The sequence below is a fragment of the Typopeltis vanoorti genome, chromosome 10, assembly GCF_054136105.1.
Source record: "Typopeltis vanoorti isolate ZY-2024b chromosome 10, IOZ_Tvanoo_1.0, whole genome shotgun sequence".
Lineage (NCBI taxonomy): Eukaryota > Metazoa > Arthropoda > Arachnida > Uropygi > Thelyphonidae > Typopeltis > Typopeltis vanoorti.
Window position 1 is genome coordinate 25,105,049 of NC_143558.1, and position 25,187 is coordinate 25,130,235.

At 37.0% G+C, this 25,187-nt stretch overlaps 1 protein-coding gene across 1 annotated transcript in view; it reads left to right on the forward strand.

Moving 5' to 3' along the window:
• Positions 1 to 25,187, forward strand: part of LOC150102240 (uncharacterized) — a 266,604-nt gene that overhangs the window by 128,348 nt on the left and 113,069 nt on the right. The window contains exon 6 of the mRNA XM_090399535.1: positions 15,936 to 16,918. Coding sequence (XP_090255661.1) covers positions 15,936 to 16,918 — 983 coding nt within the window. The remainder of the gene's footprint in view (positions 1 to 15,935; positions 16,919 to 25,187) is intronic.

A 25,187-nucleotide genomic window follows, 5' to 3' on the forward strand; every position in this document is an offset into this window, starting at 1 on the left:
AGAATTGCTCTACCCAACTTTGCATCATCAGCAAACAAGTGAACACTTCCTCTCAGATCCTTTCCTATATCGTTAATGAACAAATTGAAAAGTAGTGGTCCAAGAACAGAAACCCTGCGGCACACCACTAGTCACAAGAAGTCTTTTGGACTCAACTCCTGAATAAACCACTCTCTGGTATCTCTCCATCAACCACCCTCCTATCCATCTCACCAACCCTATATCCATCCCCATCTGCTCAAGTTTACTGATTAGAGTTCCATGTTATCCTGTCAAAGGTCTTGGCAAGGCCAGTAGAATCACTGTAAACCCATTACCCTTATCCAGTTCAGCCGTCACTGTGTTATAAAACATGAGTAAGTTACTGAGGCATAATCTACCCTTCACAAAACCATGTTGTCCCCCATACAGTATCCCATTTTCATCTATCCAATCCTGTATTCTTCTTCTCTTGACTAATTATTCCTGATATGCTAATCGGTCGGTAATTTACAACAGCAGTCTTGGATGCAGTGGAAACTATTTTCCCCTCTTTTCATCCCCTCGGGACTAACCCAGACCCGAGACTCAAATTAAACAAAATGGTCAAGGGTACTGACAATTCTTTAGCCGCTTCACGTACAACACGAGCTGGTATACCATCCAATCCCACAGATGTGTTGACATTGAGGTTTTGCAATAGACTACTCACCTCCACTTCATTCACCACAGTTCCCGTATAATCTATTGGTTCATTTATTTCTGCAATGTCATTTGGATGATATATTCTTGCAAAATGCTCGCTCAGTAATTCAACTATATCACCTGATTCGGTTACCTCCCTACCATCAGCATTCTTTAAAATCATTCTGCCATATATACATTTTTTCTTTTACTTGCAACATATCGAAAAAACTGTTTGGGATTCTCTTTAGCCTGCATGGCCAATGTTCTTTCATAATCCTTTTTTGCTTTTCTTACCGCACTTGTTACCCTTCTGGCCTACTGTTCATGTGCCTGACGGTCACCTTTCTCCTTAAATTCCTTCCCTCCATAGTTGTTTCTTTTTTTGCAGCTCAAGCTTAATGTTGTTATTCATCCATTTAATCCCTACTTGATTTACTATTCAGACTCTAGGTATACAGTCAGCCATTGCTTCATGCAGACACCTCTTAACTGTTGCATTATGATTGCATATATTTTATTATTCATACACTGAATTGAATTAGCTTGTCTCATATACACAGATGTGTTATTTCCCCTCTCAGATACACAATGATCCATACGAAGATATATATATATATATGCAATTCGACAGGCATAATTCAGCGGCCTCCATAGCGCAATTGGAAGAACATCGGAACATTGTGTGATTGGAAAAGACCTGACAGGTTCGATTCTCATCACGACAAAGGGAATCCTTATATGGGATTTTTCAATTGAAGGTGAGTTAGCCGATCTCATATGAGTAGCAGGGTTTTTTCTTCCGGAAACAAGGGTTTATCAACCCGCTTACAGAAAACGGCCTTCAGAACACAAGCAATTTACAGACAAAAAATACTGTCAGTGGTGATGATGAACGGGAAATGGCGTTGATGGTAGTAGGAGAATTAAGTAGTAGTAGAGAGGGTGAGAGCATTTAGTGAAGTAAAATAGAGTGCCCTCCACCGATGAGTCCTGAGACTCCCTGTAGGTGTCAGGTAATAATAATAATAAATACGGTAATATGCCCCTTGTGATATAATTACTAAACAACCATAACTATGCTTCTCACCAATCTGTTATTTTTGCTTTAATTTATACATTCTGTGTTTAACTTGTTTTAGTTTATGTGGAAAGTTAATGTACTGTATATTTGTGACATAAGAACTGTTGGAAATGTATTAAGCTCTAATCTCTACTAGGTTTATGCGTATTATAATACATTACTTCACAAGAGCGAGGAAAAAAACAAAACAAAACTGATATTACAATTACTAAAGATAGCCCACACGACTTCATTTTTGCGATGTATAATTACATAGGCAAAGTAGATATTTGACCACACATTATTCAAAGCTGAATGTTTTTGAGGAAACTATGAAAGTTTTGTAAAGGTGACCTGAGAGCTTACGAGAATAAAATCCTTGGCATTGGGGTTGCCTTAGCTTGCAGTACTTAAAAGAAATGAGCGCTGCCCAAACATCTATATTATTATTATTATTATTATTATTATGTAAGGTGCCTCCATGAGTCAAAAGACTCATCGCGGGAGACCCAACATTGACATGCTAACCGTTATTCACACAATACCTGTCATACTTCCCCTTAAACTCATTCACAGATGAAGCATTCACAATCACCTCTGGCAATGCATTCCACCCATTTACAACCCTCCAAGCAAAAATCTAGTCCTAACACCCTTGTTAAACACACTCTTACACAGTCTCCAGGGATGAGTCCTCGTTCTCTCCCTTCCTTCACTGGTCTTAAAAAGGTTATCAGTATCAATCCTATAAAACCCTTTTAATAATTTATATGCCTCTATCATATCTCCTCTCATACATCTATCAACTAGTTTTTGAAGCCCGCAGAACTTCAATCTATATATATTCGCAATATATAAATCTTCAATATATTCGCCTTTTAGTAGTGCATTTTTTATAAAAGGTTTCACTGGCCTGACAGCTGTTTCAAACTGGTTGGTTCTCTTCAGAGACCAGGCAGAAACCTCTCGTTCAGTACTAAGGAAATCAAATATCCACTTTGCCTGTGTAATGATATTACAGTGCCTGAGTTTTGCAGTTACACACACAGAATATTTGAATAGACTAATAATGTTGCTCAGGTGCAATTCATGTTTCTTATGAAAAGCAATTCTAGTGCATAAAACATCTGAAATATGCAAGTTTCCACTTTTTGAAAGTTGAAATTCAAAATTCAACTTTTTTTTTTTTTTTTTAGTTGGCATAAAATGAATATGAAAGACATTTAAACCTGATGTAGGATTATAAATTGTACCTTGTTACAATGATTATGGTTTTAAATCTTTCCGATGATTCTTTAAATGCCCTGAAAAAGAGGAAATTGTATCTGATATAGGCTATTTCTGTACACTACCATAGTACTTGATAAATTGTTTCTGTTGTATTTGTTGTAGTCCCACTTTATGTTTTTATTTTATTTTATTTTATTTATGAGAAGAATGAAACTGAATTTATTGAGCTCGGTGATACAACTTTCTCAAGCAGCATGTGACAGCAGGAACTCGAGGTCAAAGAGTGTTAGATTTGATTATAGTGTCAGAGGGTGTTTCAGTTAAAGATGTAACTATTCTGCCACTGGTTGGTGACAGTGAGCACATGGTCTTCACTTGGGAAGTGACTAAGTTTATGAATGTTCTATTTAGGAAAGGTTATGCTGGTCTACAAAGCAAGAGATTATGACCAACTCAGGAGTATACTGAGTTCAGTGGAATGAGATCGGTTAATGGATGGGAAGAATATCGACAGTGCATGGGAAGCATTTAAAAAGTACTTAAATGGTGCAATATCAGAATGTGTCCCAAGAGTTCGAAGAATAAATAACGTAGGAGTCAAATGGATGTGTAATCTTATTAAGCAAGAGATTCGTAAGAAATGGATGATGATGTCCGTTATGAAAAGTATAAGCAGCAGCTATAATAGTCGCAACTGGTTGTAAGGAAAGCTAAGTCTGAGTATGAAAAGAAACTGGCTCTGCAAGATAAAGACAACCCACAAGAATTCTATCAATATGCTGCAAGTAAAAGAAAGAAAGGAAGAAAGAATGAATATGAAAGAATAACTCTTCTGAATGCAGATGGTGTGAGGGTGACAGATGCAGAAGAGGTTGTTCAACTGATGAGTGCCATTTTGCTAAAAGCTATCAACCTAGTGTATTATTATTATTATTATTATTATTATTATTATAATTATCATTCAGGCCCCCCTCATTGTGGGAGGTCCTTCCTAAGAACATAAAATCTGTCAAGACTCATCGAGGGGAGGTTCCCCCCCCCAAGAAACACAAAGTCTATCATACCACTCCTTAAACTCATTGACCATTCTCGCTCTCACCACTCCAATTGGCAATGCATTCCACGGTTCAACTACCTTCCATGCAAAGAAACCACGCCTCACCCTCTTGCTCACAGTTTCCTTTCGTAACTTCCAGGGATGGCCTCTTGTCATCACTCCTTCCCACTGTTCAACCAAGCGAAAGAACTCCCCATTGTCAACCCTGTAACCAACTCTCAACAGTTTAAAAGTCTCAATCATATCACCTCTCCTTCTTCTATCCACCAAACTCTGCAGTCCATATTCTCTCAGTCGATCCTCATAACTATCCTCGTACAGTCCTGAAACCATCTTTGTCATCCGTCTTTGTATCCTTTCCACAGTTAATTTATCCCCTTCAAATCCTGGGGACCAAATCTGAGAACAATAGTCCAAGTGTGGTCTGATCAGAGACTTATACAATGGAATGATAACCCTCTTATCTCTGCAGGTCAGTGTCTTTCTCATAATTGCAGCAATCCTCTGTGTTACCTTCACCACCTTTGCAATATGTCCCCTAAACCTCAGGTTTCAATCAATCATCAACCCCAGATCTCTTGTCTCCCCTACTTCCTCCAGTATAACTCCTTCCATAGAGTATGCAGCATCCCATCGATGTTTCCCAAACCTCAAGACCTTACATTTTGCTGCATTAAACTGACACCCCCATTCATTTGCCTATCTCTCTAGCTTATTCAAATCCTCTTGCAGGGCTACCACATCTGCACTATTGCTAATAATCCTTCCCAGCTTTGCATCATCCACAAACAACTGAAAATCCACTGGCATTGATATAAAGGTTAAACAATATAGGTTCTAGTACTGAGCCCTGTGGGACCCCACTTGTAACCCTCTGCCTCCTTGAAACTGCTCCACCATACACAACTCTCTGATACCTATCAGACAGCCAATCCTGAATCCAGTTGACCAATCTGACATCCAGACCCATGTGCTGCAACTTAAATATCAGCTTATCATGTGGCACCCTGTCAAATGCCTTTGCTAAGTCTAAGAAAATTGCAGTATATGCCTTTCCCTCATCTAATGTTCTTGTAACTTTATTATAAAAGGCTAGCATGTTACTAAAACAAGAGCGCCCTTTCACAAATCCATGTTGACGCTCACAGATAACATCACCCTCATCTGCCCAATGCTGTATACGGTCCCTCACTACTTTCTCCAAGATCTTAGCAACTACTGATGACACACAAACTGTCCTATAATTAGACACTTCCAGTCTGTTACCACCCTTATGCAATGGCACTATCTTACCTTCCTTCCATTCCCTGGGCACCTTTGCCGAAGCCAGACTTTCATTGAAAAGCCAGGTTAAAGGCACTGTCAGTTCCCTAGCACATTCTCTCAAAACTCATGGTGAAATACCATCCAGTCCCAAAGCTTTACTGACATCCAAAGTATGCAACAGTTACATTGAGTTCACTGCTACCTTTATACTGCATGAAGAAACTGAGGTGTATGAAGAGGAGATATTAGAGCTGTTGCACAAACTGAATAACAATTCAGCAATAGGACTGATGGGATATCAGCACAGGTGCTAAAAGAGTGTTCAGATAAACTAGTTATTCCTTTGATTATATAGCCTAAACCAGGCTGTGTAATTTGAGTCTCAGAACAGGGAAGATTCTGTAAGAATGGAAAGAATGTATGGTAATTCCATTCCACAAGGATGGTGCAAAGGCCAATGTATCCAACTATTGACCAAGCAGTATCTCAGGATTGGTGGTGAAGATTTTGGAAAAATTGGTCAGGTCTCACATTCAGAAATGAGTTGACAGTAAATCTGTACTTTCCAATGAACAGCATGCGTTTACTAAGGGAAGGTCATGTTTTAGCAACTTGCTCACATTGTATAATGATGTTACCATTGAACGACAAGGGGAATGGATATGCCATAATACTTTTGGATTTTGCTAAGGCTTTTGACAGAATACAGCATGGAAGATTGTTGCATAAATTGGAGAATATGGGTTTGGATTATAAAATATTAGCAGGGATAATAGGATGGATGCTGACAGATATCAAAAAATGGTATATGGGGTAGGTGAGTCTGCAAGATTTAACATGGCATCACTGCACCTCTAAAAGGCCTTTGATAGCATCTCTCCTTCGAGCTGTCTATTGCTGGATGTCCAGAACCCTTTCTTTCCTATGTTATGGAGCTATACTTGGGTAGCTCCATCACTATCACTACAGGATCCCGTGCGACTTCTATTACCACAGTGCATTCTGTTCACCAGGGTGATCTCCCCCTTTCTTTAACTGCATCATAGATGAATTTCTTCACTCTCTTCCTAGCCATATAAGCTACTCACTAGGCGCTTCTTCCTTTAATGCTATGACCTTTGCGGATGATCTTATTCTCGTAGCCTCTACTAAGGTAGGCTTGCAGGAACTCCTTGACCAGGCAGTTGACTGTTTCTCTATTCAAGGCCTTTCTATTAATGTAGACAAGTCCTGCTCTTGTCCCCTCTGATCATGACAAGAAGCTTAAGGTCGAGACGATAGAGTTTTCCCTGCATGGGAGGCCGTTGCATGCTTTGACCATCCTGGAAGAGTGGAGATACCTCGATATCATGTTCACTCCAAAGGGAAGATCTTCTGTCCCTTCTATCCTAGAAGCTGGGATCGCTTCTTTGAGGAAAACTCTTCTCAAGCCCCAGCAAAGACTGTTTCTCCTTTCCCACTATCTCCTACCTCGCTTTTACCACAAGTTGGTGCTTGGTAGGACATATATCTCAGTACTGTCCTGAATGGACAGGGCTATCCATTCAGCCATGAGATCATGGCTCTGACTGCCGCCTGACACCCCTACTGCATATTTCCACGCGAGGGTGAAGGACAGTGGGCTTCGGGTTCCATCACTTAGATGGCTGAACCCACACCTGTGGCTGTCCAGAATCGTGAAGTTAGAACTTTCTTCTTCCCCTATCTGCAGAGAGACTTTCTATAGCCCATTAATACAAGAAGACTTTGGGTGGGCTAAAGGGTGGTCCCATTATCCAGTTACCTTAATTGAATCAGAACCTGCAGAACACATGAGATGGGCATCTCTGCTGCACTGTTCTGTAGATGTTGCTTCTTTAAAAGAGCCATATCTGGTGCCTCCCCAGCATGATTGGGTAAGGGATGGCACCAGACTCCTCCCTGGGTTCGAGTATATTGACCTTATCAGGACAAGGATCAATGCCCTTCCCACTTGAGCCCACACAGCTCGATGGGTTGTGATAGTGACGACTCAAACTGTAAGGCTGGCTGCCACTACAGTGAGACATTGTCTCATATAGCCCACCTTCCCCCACCCCCCACACACCAATGGGTCCGCATGCGGGGACATGACACTGCCATTCTTTCCATTCTGAACAACTGCTTTAAGAACAAAGGCTGGGAGACTACGGTGGAACCACATTATAGCACAATTTTATCCTCCTTCCATTCCCTTGGAACCTGTGCTGTTGCAAAACTCTTATTAAACACTCATGCCAATGCTACTGCCAGTTCCCTGGAACATTCCCTTGAGATGCGTGGTGATATGTAATCAAATCCTATTGCCTTATTAACATCAAGGTTATTTATTTCCTTAAATACCTCCTGCTTACTTGCAATTAAGCTATCCTCTCCTATGTCCTCTACACTTAAGTTCCTCATGATTACCCTGATCAGGATGAAACACACAATGAAATTACATGATATGCCAGTAGATGCCTCAACCCTTGTTCTCCAAGACGACAGGGAACCTTTTCATGTGCTACAAAACCTGTATAGAAAGACAAGGTACCCATTTCAAGCATGTAATCTGCCATGCTTAATGCTTTATTCGACCAAGGTTCTACCAATAGTTGTGGATGCACATGTCATCATGTGTGAACATATATTCCTTTGTTAATAAATCTGTTTACTTCATAACATATGTCATTGTAGTTATTCAGTACTATTCTTTTTGTGCCATATTCAAACCAGTAGTTTGGCTACGCTATATTATTATTATTATTATTTTTGTACAGGCGCCTCCATGGAGTCTGAAGACTCATTGTGGGGGGGACCCAAATTATTTACACAATCAATTATATCTCTCCTTGAACCCATTAACAGACAAACCACTCACAACTGACTCTGGCAACCCATTCCACTCGTTCACAACTTTCTCTAAGCAAAAAATCTAGTCCTCACATCCCTACTAACCACACTTTTATTCAACTTCCAGGGATGACTTCTTGTTCTGGCCCCTGCAGAAATTTAAAGGTTTCTATCATATCCCCCTCATTTTCTCCTATCAACCAACTTCTACAATCCACACATCCTCAACCTATCTTCATAGTGAACAGACCACTCACTATCATGACTGCTCGCCTCTGAATCTTCCACATCACCAAGAACTCAGGAGACTAGACTTGAGGACACTAATCCAGTGGAAGTATCAAAGCCTTATAAGGGGGAATAACAACTTCCTTATTTCTACTTGTTAAGATGTTCTTCAATAGCCAAGTAATTTTATGGGCTATCTTAGCAACCTTAGCAAAATGTCCTCTAAACTTTAACTCTCTGTCTACTACCACTCCTAAATCTCTAGCTTCCTCTATTTTGTGGAGTACAGTGCCATCAATGTGATGCACAGCTTGTAATCTGTTTATCCCAGAATGCATAACTTTACATGTCTCCACATTGAACTGATACCCATTATCTTTTGCCCATACTGACAGTCTATTTAAAATCATCCTGCAAGCTCTCCACATCACTTGATTAACCATTACTCTACCTAATTTTGCATCATCAGCAAACAACTGAATATTTCCTTTCAAGTTACATCCTATATTATTTATGTACAAATTAAACAGCAATGGTACCAGTACTAAACCTTGTGGTATCCCACTGTTCACCTGTTTTTGCCTCAATTCTGTCCCTCCATATACCACTTTTTGATATCTGTCCAGCAGCTGCCTTCTTTTCCACTAAACCAGTGTCATATCCATCCCCATTTGTTCTAATTTGCGTCACAGAGTTCCATGTGATATTCTTTCAAATATCTTTGCAAAATTACTAAGGCATGACTGACTCTACACAAATCCACTGTTGCCTCTGATACAGTATCATATTTTTATCCACCCATTCTTGAATTCTCTTTTTAACCAGTTTTCCTAGTACTTTTACCACCATGCCTGAGATATTGATTGGTCTATAATTTTCTATTGAGTCTTAGAACCTCCCTTATGCAAAGGAATTGATATCCTATATAATCCCACAGCTGTATTTACATTGAGATTCTGCAATATCCTAATAACCACCAATTCATCCACCTCTGTTCCTACATTAGTATCAGGCACTTATGTTAAAGCAGCAACCTCACTAGGATGATATGCCCTTGCAAAGTGGGCATTTAGTAATGCGACTATTTTATCTGCTTCTATCACCTCATGACCATCATCACTCATTAAGGTTAATCTTCCATAACCATTCTTCCTCTTACTCGTCACATAACGAAATAACTCTTTGGGATTTCCTTTCACCTGCTTGGCTAGATTCTTCCGATAATCTAATTTTGCCTTCATTGCCATGCTGGTCACCTTTCTCCTTATATACCCTCCACAGCATTTTCTTCTGCAGCTTGTGCTTAATGATATTACTCATTCATCTAACTCATACCTGATTAACCCCCCCTTACCTTAGGTATGCGATTTAGTATTGCTTCCTCTAGATGACCCTTAACTATCTCCCATGTACAACTAACATTCTTACCTCCCCCCCCCCAGTGCTTTATGCCATGGCACAGATTTAAGCTTCTTCATTTCCTTGTCATAATCATCTGCCTTGTAGTTCCACATATACCCCTTCTTGACAGAATATTCCTTATGTTATACAATCTCCCAAGTCAAGACCGCATGGCCACTTTCACTAATTGAAGGCAATGTCGTCACATTGGTAATGTATAACTCTTCTCATCCTATAACCAGGTCCAGTACTCTCCCACCTCTAGTCCCCTCCATCATATATTGCCTCAAGCAATTATCTCTCAGTAGGTATATAAATCCCATTTCCTTCCTGCCATGTGATCTTTCTTTATTTCAGTCTATATCTGCATGGTTGAAGTCCCCCATAATAATCACTTGACCTGTACTCGTACTAATTTGGTAATGCATGTCTTCCAGATCATTTGTGGAACTCCCTGGTATATAGCAACAACCAAGCATATATTTTGTTTTACTCGCCTTAATATCACATCAAACTACTTCAAATGAGCAGTCAACCTTCATTCTATCTCCTATTCTTTTTTGCTGCAATTCATCTGCTATCTTTAGCTGTACCCCCCCCCCCCCATCATATCATCTCTATCTTCCCTGAAAATACTAAACATTCTATCTCTGTAACAGCATCATCTGCTGTTAGCCAAATCTCACTATAATGCCTATAACTTTTGGTGAGGTTGCACTAACCAATGCCAAAAACTCCTCCCTCTTTTTCCCGATACTTCTGGGATTAGTAAATAGAAATTGCAGCAACCCTTTAGGTCCCTGTCCATCTTTACTTCCTGAATTGACTACCCTATTCAATCTTTTTGCTTGAGAGACTAGATTCTGTACTTGGTCAGTCTCACACTCACTCACCTGTGTGAAGGCACCCAAACTCACCTTTTTGCTTCCACCCTAATTACCCTAATTGCTTAAGTTTTCCTGAATTTGTGCTTCAGCATGCTCAGTGAACAAAAGCCCTCTCTAGATACCTAACACCAAAATCATTTAGATGCAGTTCATCAGCATTGTACAAATCTTTCCAACAAACAGAGACCACAGATCCACAAATCATACATCATTCCTTCTGTACAATCTGCGTATAGACTTATTGGCTACCAATGCCCTCCTCCTGAGTTCACCTCTATCATAGTGTGGTAGGAGACTTAATCTTCTACACTGAATACGACAGTATTCATCTTCTCGCTCTTCAGTTTTGCCTCTTCTTTTAATTCCTTTACATTCCCTCTCATAGAATACTGCTTGCCTCCCAAATCATTTGGTACCAACCAAGACAACCAATTCCTTCGACTTACCTTCTTGCATCCAGATTGCATGAGTAATATGTGAATTTTTTGCTCCTGGGAAACACAATTTTGTCACATTTTTATTAAGTACTCCTCTGATCATCAAGTCTCTGTGAATAATTTTCGTTTTAACTTGTTTTTCTTTTTTTGTTCACTTGGTCTTTATTATTACTTCGGACTGCCTTCTTTTGTCTCTTCTCGACTCTGCTAAGTTCTTGCTGCTTCTGCAATTTTTCGGTTTCACACTTTATCCTTGGCACTGGGCAGACTTTATCCTGTGAAGGATAAAGTCTGCCCAGTGCTGTATACAGTCCCTCACTACTTTCTCCAAGATCTTAACAACTACTGATGACACACAGACTGGTCTATAATTAGACACTTCCAGTCTGTTACCACCCTTATGCAATGGCACTATCTTACCTTCCTTCCATTCCCTGGGCACCTTTGCCGAAGCCAGACTTTCATTGAAAAGCCAGGTTAAAGGCACTGTCAGTTCCCTAGCACATTTTCTCAAAACTCGTGGTGAAATACCATCCAGTCCCAAAGCTTTATTGACATCCAGAGTTCTCAGTATCTGAAACACACTCTCCTCCTGTACCTCTAAACCTTTTGTTTAAAATCTGTTATGAATTCATTCTCTGCTTCATACACAAATTATTTCTTCTTTTTTTTCTAAATCTGTTTCTTGTTCAAAATTAGGCGTTACACCTAAGATCTCAGCGATTTTTTCCGCATCTGTTAACATCTTTTCAAATTCATCCTCATTTCGGATTTTCATTAAGAAATTCTTTGTATCATTAATACAATTTATGGCACCATTCATATCAAGGCTTGTATTCTGAAGTTGTTTACTTCAGAATACAAGCCTTGATATGAATTTCAAAAAGTATATTATACCACATTACTAAGGATGCAATTAATTTGAACTTCCTTAAAGTTTTAAGAAGACTACTTGCATCTAATTTCATGGTATTTCCACTTAATCCACATAAACTATCATCTTGAGATATTTCTTGCAGTGCTTCCCAAACATCGGACAAATTATATCTTAGAGGCTTTAATGAATCAATTCGATTCTCCCATCGTGTATCACAGACTGGTTTGAGTGTAAAATTACTTATGTGTCTTTTGAGGTATTCCCATCAACGAGTCGAACCAGAAAAAAATACATATAGACGATGTACTGCGTCAAAAAATGCTGTGGCATCTAAAGTATTAGCAGTGCAATTCACTACTAAATTTAATGAATGTGAACTACAGGGTACATACATTGCTCTCAGGTTAATATTTGAAATTCATCACTGCACACCTTTTAACATCACCTTTCATATTACTGGCATTATCGTATCCTTGACCTCGTAAATCTTGTATTGGTAATGAAAATTTGTCTAGAGTTCCTAGTATTTCATTTGATAAAAATTCTCCAGTGGTATTTTTTATTTCTATAAATCTAAAAAGTGTTCTTTTATAGAAACCGTGCTATTACTAGTGTCTACGAATCAAATCAGTATGCTCATTTGTTCCATGTGACCAATGTCGGATGTACAGTCAATAATTATGGGAAAATATTTTGCAGCAATAACAGATTCTAAAATTTTATTTTTTATCGCATTAGCAAAGATGTTTTTTATTTCATTTTGAACATCTTTTCCAAGATAATGCACATATGTATCTTTATCTTTTATTCTTCGAAGATGTTCATTCATTATTGGATCAAACTTGGCTAGAAATTCGACACATTTCAAACAAATTCAGTTTCCATGCGAAAACAATGTCTCATTTGTTCCTCGAAATGATAAATTTTAAATAGCTGACGTCTGAACTAAAGCAAAGAGTCATTCTAATACTTGCATCCAATGTTTCTCCTCTTTTCTAATAACTAGCAAGTTCTCTTCATCAATGGTTTTCTTTTCTTTTATTCGAATTTTTAATTCTTTCCACTTATCGTAATTTTCAACATGTCTTTGACTTTTTTCATGCGCAGCTAAAATAGAAGAAGCATTTTTCCAGTCCCTCAATCCAGAATCAGCAAGGTTAATCCGCCATTGATCAAATAATAAACAGCAGAAGCAAAATGCAGAATCAGTGGATTTTGAATACAATAACCACGAACGCAGCATTTTCTCGCCGTTAAATAGTCTTTGAGTATAATCAGTCATCGGAAATCTTTTATTGTTGTCTTTCGGAAAATCAAAATTATGAATCTGTTCAGTCCATGTTCAACTAATAGTTGACGTAATTGATTGATATTGGAAAATTTTACAGGACACCAAGTTGCTGGATCATAATTTAAATGTCTAAAATCAAATCCTTTTATGTAGAACAACCAGCTTCAAAATCAACAATACTCATATGATCTGTAGATTTCTCCTTCGATGTTTTAATCCAATTTTTGGTATCTGTAGAATTCTCCTCCAATTCATTAATCGAAACTATAGACGAATTATCCAACGAATAATCTTGAAGATTTTCTTCTTGTATGCGATTACGATCTTCTCGGCAAAGATATTTTAAAAATGCACCTTCTTGTATTTTTCAAAATTTCTTCCTTTTTCGCTTTACGTTTGTGATATTGAAAACCCAATTTCTTTTTATCCATTTTCAAAATCCAGTAACTGAAATATTTATAAATACAAATAAACTTAATTATAAAAAATATGGACTTGAAACTATTCAGTAATTCGCAAATAAATTTTTATGCATTTATTTAATGAAGTATTTATTAATTATATATACCTTATAAGTTATAACTATATAACTTATCTATCATACATTTATAATCTAATAATTCAACAATATCGTTTTCTATGAACATAACTGACAAATTTCTCAAATGCATCTGACTTAATGAATTGTGTAAATATTTTTAGCGCGTTTAAGTACAGAAAATGAGCGTTCACCGCTAGCTAGCGAGGCACAACATCATTATGAGGCCTCAAAAATAAGCACTTTTTTTTAGTTTATTGAAAATAAAAGTCAACATTTCCATGATAACTAATTTTAATAACACAATACAACATTGGTATATATATATATTTGCATTTTAAAAAAAGTTTAAAAATAAATCAGTTCAAATTTAAATTAAAAAAATCAATAACTAAAAGTTTTTTTTTTCTGGCTTTGTTTTTAGCAAATATATCTATAATGTCATCATAATTAATCGAGTCCATTATATGTGATTCAATGCATAATAATGACAGGTCACTTGTTTTACTTTGGTGCAAGTTGCTTCTTAAATAATTGTATAAGGATAAAAGATTTTAAAAAAAAGAAAAGAATTTAAATGCAATCAAATTAAGCTTGCTAATCAAGGTAAAAATAGGAACTTCATCAACTGTAAAGTTCAGATATTCTCACTAAAAATAAAAATTTTGAATTTATGGTAATAAAAATTGTAGCAAAAATCATTATATTTATGGAATTACAACATGGATCTAAATATAAATATAAAACGTTTCAGTTTGCAGTAACATGCACAGTATGCCTTCCTGGTTGACAGAATGGTTAACGTATCTGCTTTCCAACCACCCAACTTTAGGTGAAAGGTAATTTTGTCGCATAGCACAAGACCACCTTACTTACTGGAGGCCTGGGATTCACATAAAAAGCATATACCGATAATATATACATATATATATATAGGATTAATTCAGTTCCAACTTTATCGCACAATTATTGAGATTTATTCAACTCCAGATTTCATTTTTTTAAGTTGCAGTAATAAGCATAATAATTCCAGCTTTAGTTAAAATGTAGAAATAATCAATAGTAATGATAACTTGCTATGCTCGCTAACATCCACTTTTTTACTCGACATTTTACCTAAAATAACTAGGATATTGATGCACAAAAAAATGAACTGAAAAATCAATTTAATTTTTAAATTTTCTACACTTGTATTTTAGATTTATAGACTGGTCTAGATTATTTTTTACATTTGTTGCTATCTTGTACCCACCACTTTAAATTGCATACTGTTTCTGCCTCCAATCAAGTCTTTAGTCAAGTTTTCATCATCCTTACCTTCAAGACACAGGTATGTTAATTAATATCCTTCTTTTTACACCTTATTAATAAATTCAACTGTTTAAGCCTAGTTGTTAAAAAATTGTCTGCTCTATTGCCAAAAATAAATAGGTTGGCTTTTTCTTTCATATTGTAAACATTCTAGGAGCATCATAATTTTCAGTAATATAAAGTATAGAACATTACTTTTTAAAAAATTCATGTATTCCCCATAGTCATACTGTCATTTCAAACTTTGCAAAATCACCTCAATTCAGCCTTTGTTCATATGTTTTATAATTTTGGTTTAACATACCTTTGTATTCTCTCTATTATTACCTCATTATTGTGATGAGGTGATAATAGATATTGATGCAAATGGCAAACGCACCTTATACAAGGGATCACACCGTCTTATTCCCTTATTGGCCAGTACGCTCATTATCATAGTGACAATTTTTAGCTTCTGATTCATAACCCCCCCCCCCACACACACACACACAAACACACACACATACATACATAGGATTCATTTGGGGGCAGGTTTCCAAGTCTCAGCCTACTGTCTACCATTATATCCAGATAAGCTTCACTGTGGCACACTGAAACTGCAACCCTAATTTGGACAGAACTCAAGCACATTTATTTCAGAATAAAGGGCAGCAATGAAATTAACATCATTGTTCTTCGTCTTAGTATCAATTACATTCAAGTGTATATCCTCCAATACTCTATCATTCATGCTGTTAATGCTGTAATGATACCTATAATCTATATATATAGCATTATAAAAAGAATGAATTTTCACTTATCATTCATATCTAATATTCTGTTATATCTCATTTCAGCACTGGATTTGGCTCAGAACAGTAATGTCCAAGATGCATTCGTTATTGCTGTTGAACAGCAAGCTCGGGAACGATTGGAGAAGCTGTCTGCTCTTAAGAAGATCAAGCCTGTTGACATGACAAAACTATCACAGGAACTCAATGAAAATTCAGATAATGCTCAGGAATTGAATGGTGTTATTGAAAACAATCCAATCTATGTGACATCCGTGCCTGAAATTCAGAATGCCACTTTAGAACGAGTTAAAAAAGACAACTCAAGTAGTCACGAGAAGCTTGGTGTTTCTGAAATCTCTGAAATTGCATGCATTGCTGAACAACCCGAATCTTTTGCTACAGAATTAGAAGGTCATGATCAAGAATTAGAGTTAACTCAAGAAATAGTGGACAGAAGGGACAGTGTTTTTCTTCCTCCTCCCCCACCTCTATCATTTACAGAATTAAGCCATCAGAAACCAAGTACAGATAGTGAATTCACTGGAGACAGTACAGACACAGCTGCATTTGTCCATTTATCAGTCAACAACGAATTAAAAGCTGGACAAAATGTAGCAACTGCTGTTTCTCTAAAACCTGCAGATCCTTCCTTGGGAATGACAGAACACAGAGAAATGGCAGTTGATGTACCAGAAAGTTTTGTTGGAGTTGCCAAAACTACACCCAAATATCCACCTCCAAAATCTGGAGTTTATTCAAATTCATTATCCAGAAAAAAAGGGGAGCCGCCAGAACCACCAGTGCGTTCATTAACTACATCAGTTCCAAAACCCACAACGATAACACGAGTAAAATCTGATGCAACCCCCAGTTCAGATTCAGACAAAACTCCACCTACATTAAGGTTAAACACAGTTGAACTAGATCATGACAGCACTCGAACAGTTATTCCCACAGCCATTGAAGCAAATGGTAGGATTCCTCCTGATGTTCTGCCATCAAAAAGTGCCAAAGAAGAGCAGTTAGAAAGGATACGGAAATATCAGGTAAATAATAGACCGAGGTAATTATTATATAAACTATTTCTCTATGAAAAATGATTTGGAGTTATTGAGAATGGATGAGATGATCACATGACTCGGTTAGGAGATGTGTTATGGGTGCATCTCTATTTGGTTTAATTCATTGTGAAAATATTTGTGTAATGCTTCTAAGGAATCAATAGTAATACTATATTTCTTGAATTTTGCTGAAACATTCTTTTTAAATGATTTATCACCCACATCAGTCTTATCATACATGAATTGGATTTCAAAGCTACAAAGAATTGGATTTTTCCAAGTCTAGCATTGAAATTTCCAGAGGAGCATGTGATTGGCTTTGGTGTCAAGGCCTGCTCAGCAAATTGCCATCCTGTGGTTCTACCTCCCATCTTCTGTATTATTATTTATTTTTTTTTTTTAATGTGACTCCTGTCAACAAGCAGTTGTAATCCTTAGCCCACCCACAGTGCATTAGTTAGCTACTGGTGGGATAAGGATTTTTTTTTTAATTAATTTTTCTACATTTTTGGTTATTATCACATAATACACAAAAGCCCTGCTCTAGAAATCAAACATGGAAACAGGCCTACAATAAGTAGGATATTAATAGGATATTCAGTTTTGTGTCTACTTGATCACTATGCTTCATAGTGGATGGCTTCTTCCTCCTCTCTTTTGATTTTTCTGCTAATGGAAGAGTGACCCATCGTTAACTGAACTTCTCCCCAATCACTCCAAGCATGATTTAATGTAATAAACTCCATTCTTTCTTTTCATTTGACAAATCTTGATGCACAAGCATCTCATCTTCAAGATCTGACTTCATGCCATTCTTCAACTATTAGAGCATATTGGTTTGCTGTTAGGTGGTATTGTGTGTGTAGAGCGGATTTATCGCTCCTGAATGATAAGTAACTTTTTCAAATTTTATTTGATAATATTAGATTAACTTATTGTAGTGTTTGTTTTAAATGGGTGTGGGATTGACTGAGATATTTAGCTTGTAAGTAAATGTATTTTTTTTGTTTAAATAGAATATTGTCAGCATGCCACTAATGCGACGAACAATGATGACAAAGACCATATTGTCGGACGATTTGAATTTGTGAGATTTTATTCAATGCAGATTTTGTGAAATGCATTTGTGGAGAAATTAAAGGATATGTGGAAAGAAATTGAAACTGGAGAGAGAGTGTATTAAGTGTTTCAAAAGTGAGTATCTGTTAGGTGATGAGAATGCAGCAAATGTTAGTAGAGTGGACAGTACCAACAGTAGAATGGAAAATGATGTTACTAATGTCGAATGTGCAGCCATGGAAATAGAGGAAAATGAAATGGACATTAATAAAGAAATAGCATGCTTGAATGTTATCCTTCATAGGACAAAGGGTGAAAATGAAAAAGTGCAGAAGCAGCAAGAGATTAGCAGTGCTGAAAAGAGAAAGAAGCAAGTAGTCCGAAGGAATAATAAAGACCGACTAAACAAACAAGAAAAACAAGTTAAGGAGAAAATTATGTATGGAGACTCAGTGATCAGTGGAGTACTTAACGAAAGTGTGATAAAATCATGTTTTGCAGACACAAAAATTCACGACATAAGCCATGCCATCCAGATGCAAAAAGGTAATTCAAAGGAAATGATTGTCTTGATTGGTACAAATTATTTGAGAGGCAAGAAGTATTCTATGAGGGAGGATGTAAATGATAGAGGCAAACTGAGGAGGAGGAGGGCATTGGTAGCCAATGACTCTTTACATAGATTGTGCTGAAGGAATGATGTAGGATTTGTGAATCTGTGGTCTGTAGTTGATGGAAAGTAGGATTTGTACAATGTTTAATAGACTGCATCTAAATGGTTTTGGTGTTAGGTGTTTAGAGAGAACTTTGCTCACTGAGCATGCTGAAGTGCAAATTCAAGAAAACTTAAGCAATTTGGGTAGAAGCAAATGAGTGAGAATGAGCCAAGTGCAGAATCTAGTCTCTCAAGCAAAAATGTTGAATAGGGTAGTCAATTCAGGAATTAAAGGTGAGTGGGGGGCCCCTAAAGGGATGCTGCAGTTTCTAAATACTAATGACAGAAGTATCAGGAACAAGAGGGAGGAGTTTTTGGCATTGCTTAGTGCAACCTCACCAAACGTTATAGGCATTAGTAAGACTTGGCTAACATCTGATGATGTAGTTACAAGGATAGAATGTGTAGAATGTGGAGTGTTTAGTATTTTTATGAAAAATAGAGAAGATAGGATTGGAGAGGAGTACTTCTGATGATAGTGAATGAAATGCAGCCAAAAAAGAATAGGAGATAGGCAGGATGGATGGCTGTTCATTTGAAGCAGTCTGGTGTGAGATTAAGGCCAGTAAGACAAAATATATAGTTGCTTGCTATAGGCCAAGGAGTTCCATACATGATCTGGAAGACATGCATTGCCAAATTAATACAATGATTACATGTCGAGTGATTATTATGTGGGACTTCAACTATGGAGATATAGATTGGAAGAAAGAAAGATCATATGGCAGGAAGGAAATAGAATTTATACACCTACTAAGAGATAATTGCTTAAGTCAGTATGTGATGGAGGGGACTAGGCTGGGAGATTATTTGACCTGGTCACAAGATCAGAAGAGCTATCCATAACTAATGTGATCACATTGTCTCCGATTGGTGAAAGTGACCATGCAGGTCTTGACTTAGGAGATTGCAAACATGAGGAATATTCTGTCAAGAAGGGATATATGTGTGGAACTACAAGACAGTTGTTTATGAAGAAACTTAAATCTGTGCCATGTCATAAAAAAAAAAAAGGTAAGAATGTTAGTGAAGAATGTGATGTCATTAAGGGTCATCTAGAGCAGTGCTTCCCAAACTTATGGATGTAAAGGCCCCCCTTTGTAATAATTAAAATATTTCACGGTCCCCCCATCGAGAGAAAAAATCATAATGCAGACATATATTATTATAATATTTGCTGTATTTATATTCAATACAATTTATATTCAAGATTTTGCATTTGTAAACATATGAATAAGTATATATTTACTAATATTCGTTATTCTCTGAAATACGCAGGAAGCAAAATTTGTGAACCAACACCAATGTGTGAGTTTGTTTAAATAATAAAAATTAAATACATTTCTTTTAAAATTAAAAAAAGAACTACTTAGTCTTAAAACATTTTAAATTTGTTTTCATTATTTTTGTTGAAATTATTTCATTATTTCAACAAAACTTACGCACCCCAAGGGGTCCGTGGCCCACAGTTTGGGAAGCACTGATCTTCTTCTTCTCTCCCGTAGTCCTAAATGGACCATTGGATCATTCATGGCTGGTAGGTGATATTCTTTGTTAGCCTCCTCCAATCATCTCAGTCTCTTGTTCTTGATGTCAACACTGATCTAGAGGAAGCAATATTAAATTGTATAGCTAAGGTCAGGAGGGTTAATCAGGTAGGAGTTAGATGGATGAGTAATATCATTAAGCACAAGCTGCAGAAGAAGAAAATGCTGTGCATAGTATATAAAGAGAAAAGTGACCAGCAAACTCATGAACAGTACAAGGCTCAGGCAAGAAAGATGACCAGCATGACAAAGAAGGCAAAATCAGATTATTAGAAGAATCCAGCCAAGTAGGCCAAAGGAAATTCCAAAGAGTTCTTTTGTTACATGGCAAGTAAGAGGAAGAATGACTGTGGAAGATTAACCTTAATGAGTGATGATGATCACCAAGAGACAGAAGCAGATAAAATAGTTGAGTTACTGAGTGACCACTTTGCAAAGGCATATCATCCTAGGTTATTGCTTTGACATATGTCACAAGCACTAATGTAGGAAAAAGGAAATGGCCACATGATGATTTTGCTGTATTTTATAAAGGCATCTGACAGAATATTGCATGGAATTCTGTTATGCAAATTAGAACAAATGAGGATGGATATGACACTATGAAAACAGGTTATTTAATAAGAAATTTCATATTTAATATGAAAACAGGTTACTAGTGTTGTGCTGAAAGGTTTATTGCTGTTTAATTTATACATAAATGATATAGGAAATAACCATCATCATCATCAAATTCCTGACTTGTACCCTCAAGGGGTGTACAGGATATGATAGTACTACATGAAAAATTTACATCATTACTAACTACCTATCTACAATTTTCCTCCAAATCAGTCTGTTACTTGTCAAGACTCCAATATTATCATTATCAGATCTTATATTTCTATCATCTAAGGCACATTGTACCGTATCAATCCACCTATATCTTGGTCTTTCTCTGGATCGTTTTTCCTGCCAACCTGGCAGAGAACACTTGTTTTGCTAATCTTTCCTCGCCCATTCTGTTCAAGTGACCATACCACCTGAGATTAGCTCTGCTAATGCTGACAATGTCAAGTTCTTTCCTAATATCCTCGTTTTTAATATGATATTGTCATTGATGCCATCTGTTCACTCCTATAATCTTTCTCAGGACTCTCACATCTGCAGTCTTTAGTCTTTGGTCAAGTGTTTTACCTCTGACCCAGCTCTGAGATCCATAAGTTAAAACTGGTTTGAACACGGTCTTGTATACAGCTAATTTAGTGTTCCGACTAATTTCTCTCTTATTCCATATGCATTTATTCAATTAACTTCCTACCATGTCTATTTCCATATTTAATTTACCATCTTCAGTAAAAATCGTGCCTAAGTTGCTGAAATGCTTTACTTGTTCCACAGGTTATCCATTCACAACACAGTTGACATTTTTAACAATTCTACCTATTTTCATTATCTTTGTCTTTTTAATGCTGACCTTCATACCATATCTATTCAAACAGTTATTCAGTTTCGTCAGGGGCTCTTGCAAACTTGTAGCAGATTTATTTAGAAGTATAACACGTCCGCATAAAGCAAAGAGCTGACATTAACATATCCAATTCTGATATAATTAATTTAATTTTAAATTAATGTTTAATTTAACATTAAACCATCTTCCTGTGCTTCCTTCAATTCTAACTGCTGACTTGCAACTCAAATAAAGACTAAGCATTGCTTGATATAATGCCCCATTCACACCATATAATTGTAGCATATTGAATAGCTTCTCTCTTTGCACCTTGTCATATGCCTTTTGCAGATCGACAAAACTTAAATACAGATCTTTGTTATATTCCCATGCTGTCTCAACTATTTGTTGTAAAGTGAAGATCTGATCTTGACAGCTTCTATTTGGCCTGAATCCAGCTTGTTCTTCACCAAGCTTTTCTTCCACAATTCTTCTCAACCGTTTCTCAAGTATGCTTTCATAGATCTTGCCAGGAACACTCAGTAGGGAAATACCTCTGTAATTCTGACATTCAGTTTTATTTCCCTTTTTATATATGAGTACTATTAGAGCTCTACTCCTTTCATTGGGAATTCATCCCTCTGTCCAGGCTTTCTGAACTATGCAGTGCAGCCATTGTAAGACTTTTATACCATCATATTTCAGCATTTCTGGTCGAATATCATCTACTCCTGCTGCCTTTCCACATTTCAAGCCTTTGATGGCTTTTTTCTACTTCAAGTATGGATATGTATTCCTGACTGTATGTCTGTTGAGTGTTTTTTACCACTGTTCTATCACTGCTTGTTTCATTTAGCAATTTTTCGAAGTAATTACTCCATACTTCAAGGATATCTTTCTCTCCTGTTTTCATGTAGCCTTTATCATCTCTAACTCCTTTTACAGCACTCTTTCCTCCATTTCTAAGCTTCAACAACCTCCAGAATATCTTTACCACCTTCTTGATATTTATTTTCTATGTTCTTGTCAGAGTCCTCCCATGACTTTTGTTTAGCTAGTTTTACATTGTGTTTAGCTTTCTTACATTTGTCTCTGTATTCTCTAAGAGCACAAGCTGACTTATTTGCCAGGAACCTTTGATATGCTTTCTTCTTTTCCTTCACTACCTCTTTAACTTCCTGTGTCCACCATGGAGTTCTGATTTTTCTATGCTTGCAGACAACCTCACCACATGCCTCTCTGGCTGAATCAATCAGGGTTTTCTTCAAGGCTTGCCACTGAATCTCCAAGGTTTGGTTCCTGCTCTCAAACTCTTTCATTTTTTCTTCAATAATCTTTGTGTATTTTAGTCTACAGTTCACATCTGAGAGCTGCTCAACTTTTATTCCCTTTAAAACTTTCTTACATGTTATTCTTTTCAGTACGAAATTCTGTTTTATCCTGCTCAAGACTAAATAGCGATCGCTTCCAATTTCAAATTCTCTTGTACACTCTGGTGTCCTGCACCAGGGAGAAAACATCACTATCAACAATAACATAGTCAATGAGACTTTTCTTATTCCTTGCCTCTTCTCTCCATGTGAATTTGTGCACATTTTTATCTTGGAACATGGTGTTAGTAATAACCAGTCCATGTCCTGAGCAGAAATTCAACAGGTATTTGCCATTATTATTGGCTTTGCTCTTTTCTCCATATTTTCCCAAAATATTTTTGTATGTCTGACAATCACTTCTTACTCTGCTAATTAGATCCCCAACACGGACTAACTTTTCCTTTTTCATTGTGTCAGTAGCTTTCTCTAGAGCCTCAAAAATTTCTTCCGCTTCTACCTTAGCAGAACCTTCTGTGAAACCATAGGCACAAATAAGTCTTATTGTCCAGTTCCCCATTCTGATATTTGCCCAAATCACTCTACTTGACACTGCCTGCCATTCAAGATGATGAGCCTCATATTTTGTGTTGAATACTATGGCTACTCCTTCTTTTCCTTGATTGTCATTGCCTGAATATAACATTTTGCATTTATTGCTCAAAAAGATCTCACCAGTTTTGTCTTTTGTGTTTCAGTCGCCCCTATTATGTCGATCTGGTACTTATCCAATTCCTCAGCTAGCTCCATTTCTTTGCCATTCAGGCTTCTTATGATAGTACTGATCTTTAACTCTGATGATGTTGAGTTGGGGTGTGATTTCAGATTCGTTTCAGTGGCTGACTTTTCGCTGTTCGCCCTGGTTCCCTGGCGAAAACAACGAGTGCCTTGTTTAACTGGGTGATGCCCCAGCCGGCATGAAATTTTGTCATGTTGTACCATCATTTTCTATATTGGTTTAAGCCAATAAGAATACAATTTGGTCGGCTAAATCCCAAATTGCCAGCCCATCCTCGTTCGTTCAGTAGCCAGGTAGATACCTAACAGAGTGCACCACGAGAAGGTGAGGACTGGACATTAGGTCAGAAGGCCTCGTCAGTTCTCTGCATTCCTTTAAAGGCTATGTGTAGGTCTCCTCTCAGTTATACAGCTTTGACCCTTAAGCACCCTATGCCTGTAGAATAATAATAAAAGGAGTTCAGTTCATTCACTTTCTGTTACCTTCACCTTTGAAAATTGCCAGGCAAGATCAGATTATTTTGGACTTTAATTGACATTTATTTCTAACTTTTCCCAGTACATTCACACTATATCAAGTGCTTCTTTATCTTCTAAAAAAAAAAAAAAACGTTTCACACATTTAGTTATTTACTATGTACAAATCCCAAATGTGTCTTCCTCACCTTTTTTAGAATACTGTTCACATGTTTATAGATGCATCAAAAAAACCTTAAATCACCCTCCAAAAGAGAGTGGCCTGATTTACTGATTAACAATCTCTATTTCAGGTTTGTCTTTTCTTCAGGTACTTTCATGGGTACTGCTCCACCAAATCATTCCTCTGCAAACTCATCAAATCTACTTTTTCTCTTTCACTCCATCTGTTTCTGTTCTCCAGAACATTCTTTCTCCCAAAGTTTTTTCTATTACAACCTCTAGCTTTTCAAGAGTCAACCCCCTAAACCCTTTCTATAAATATAGTCTGATCACAGAAGGGAGAGCTCTCGTTGGAAGACTGCCAAGAAGAGTCAGTTCATGTTGAAGGAGAAAGAAATAAGGCAACGAAATAATTGGTCAACAACATGCAAAATCACTTGCTTTATGGGTAAAATGTTCCAACTGTTATACAAACAAAATAGTTACCACTTTAAAAACTACAATAATCGTAAAAGAGAAGTTAATTTTCCTCTGTGTAATAATAAACAACTCATTCCACAATATGGATTACGGATTGATTACCCTATTATCAGAATGGATTCTCCTTCTGTTGGCATTTGCAGAAGTGTCTAAGGGTCTCGTATCTGTGGGCATACTATAGCAGGTTCCACAACCTCTCATATGTTGAACTGATATATATATATATTCCTGATGCAACTCTAAAATAGTAAACTATTTAAATGTCAATCAGTAGAGG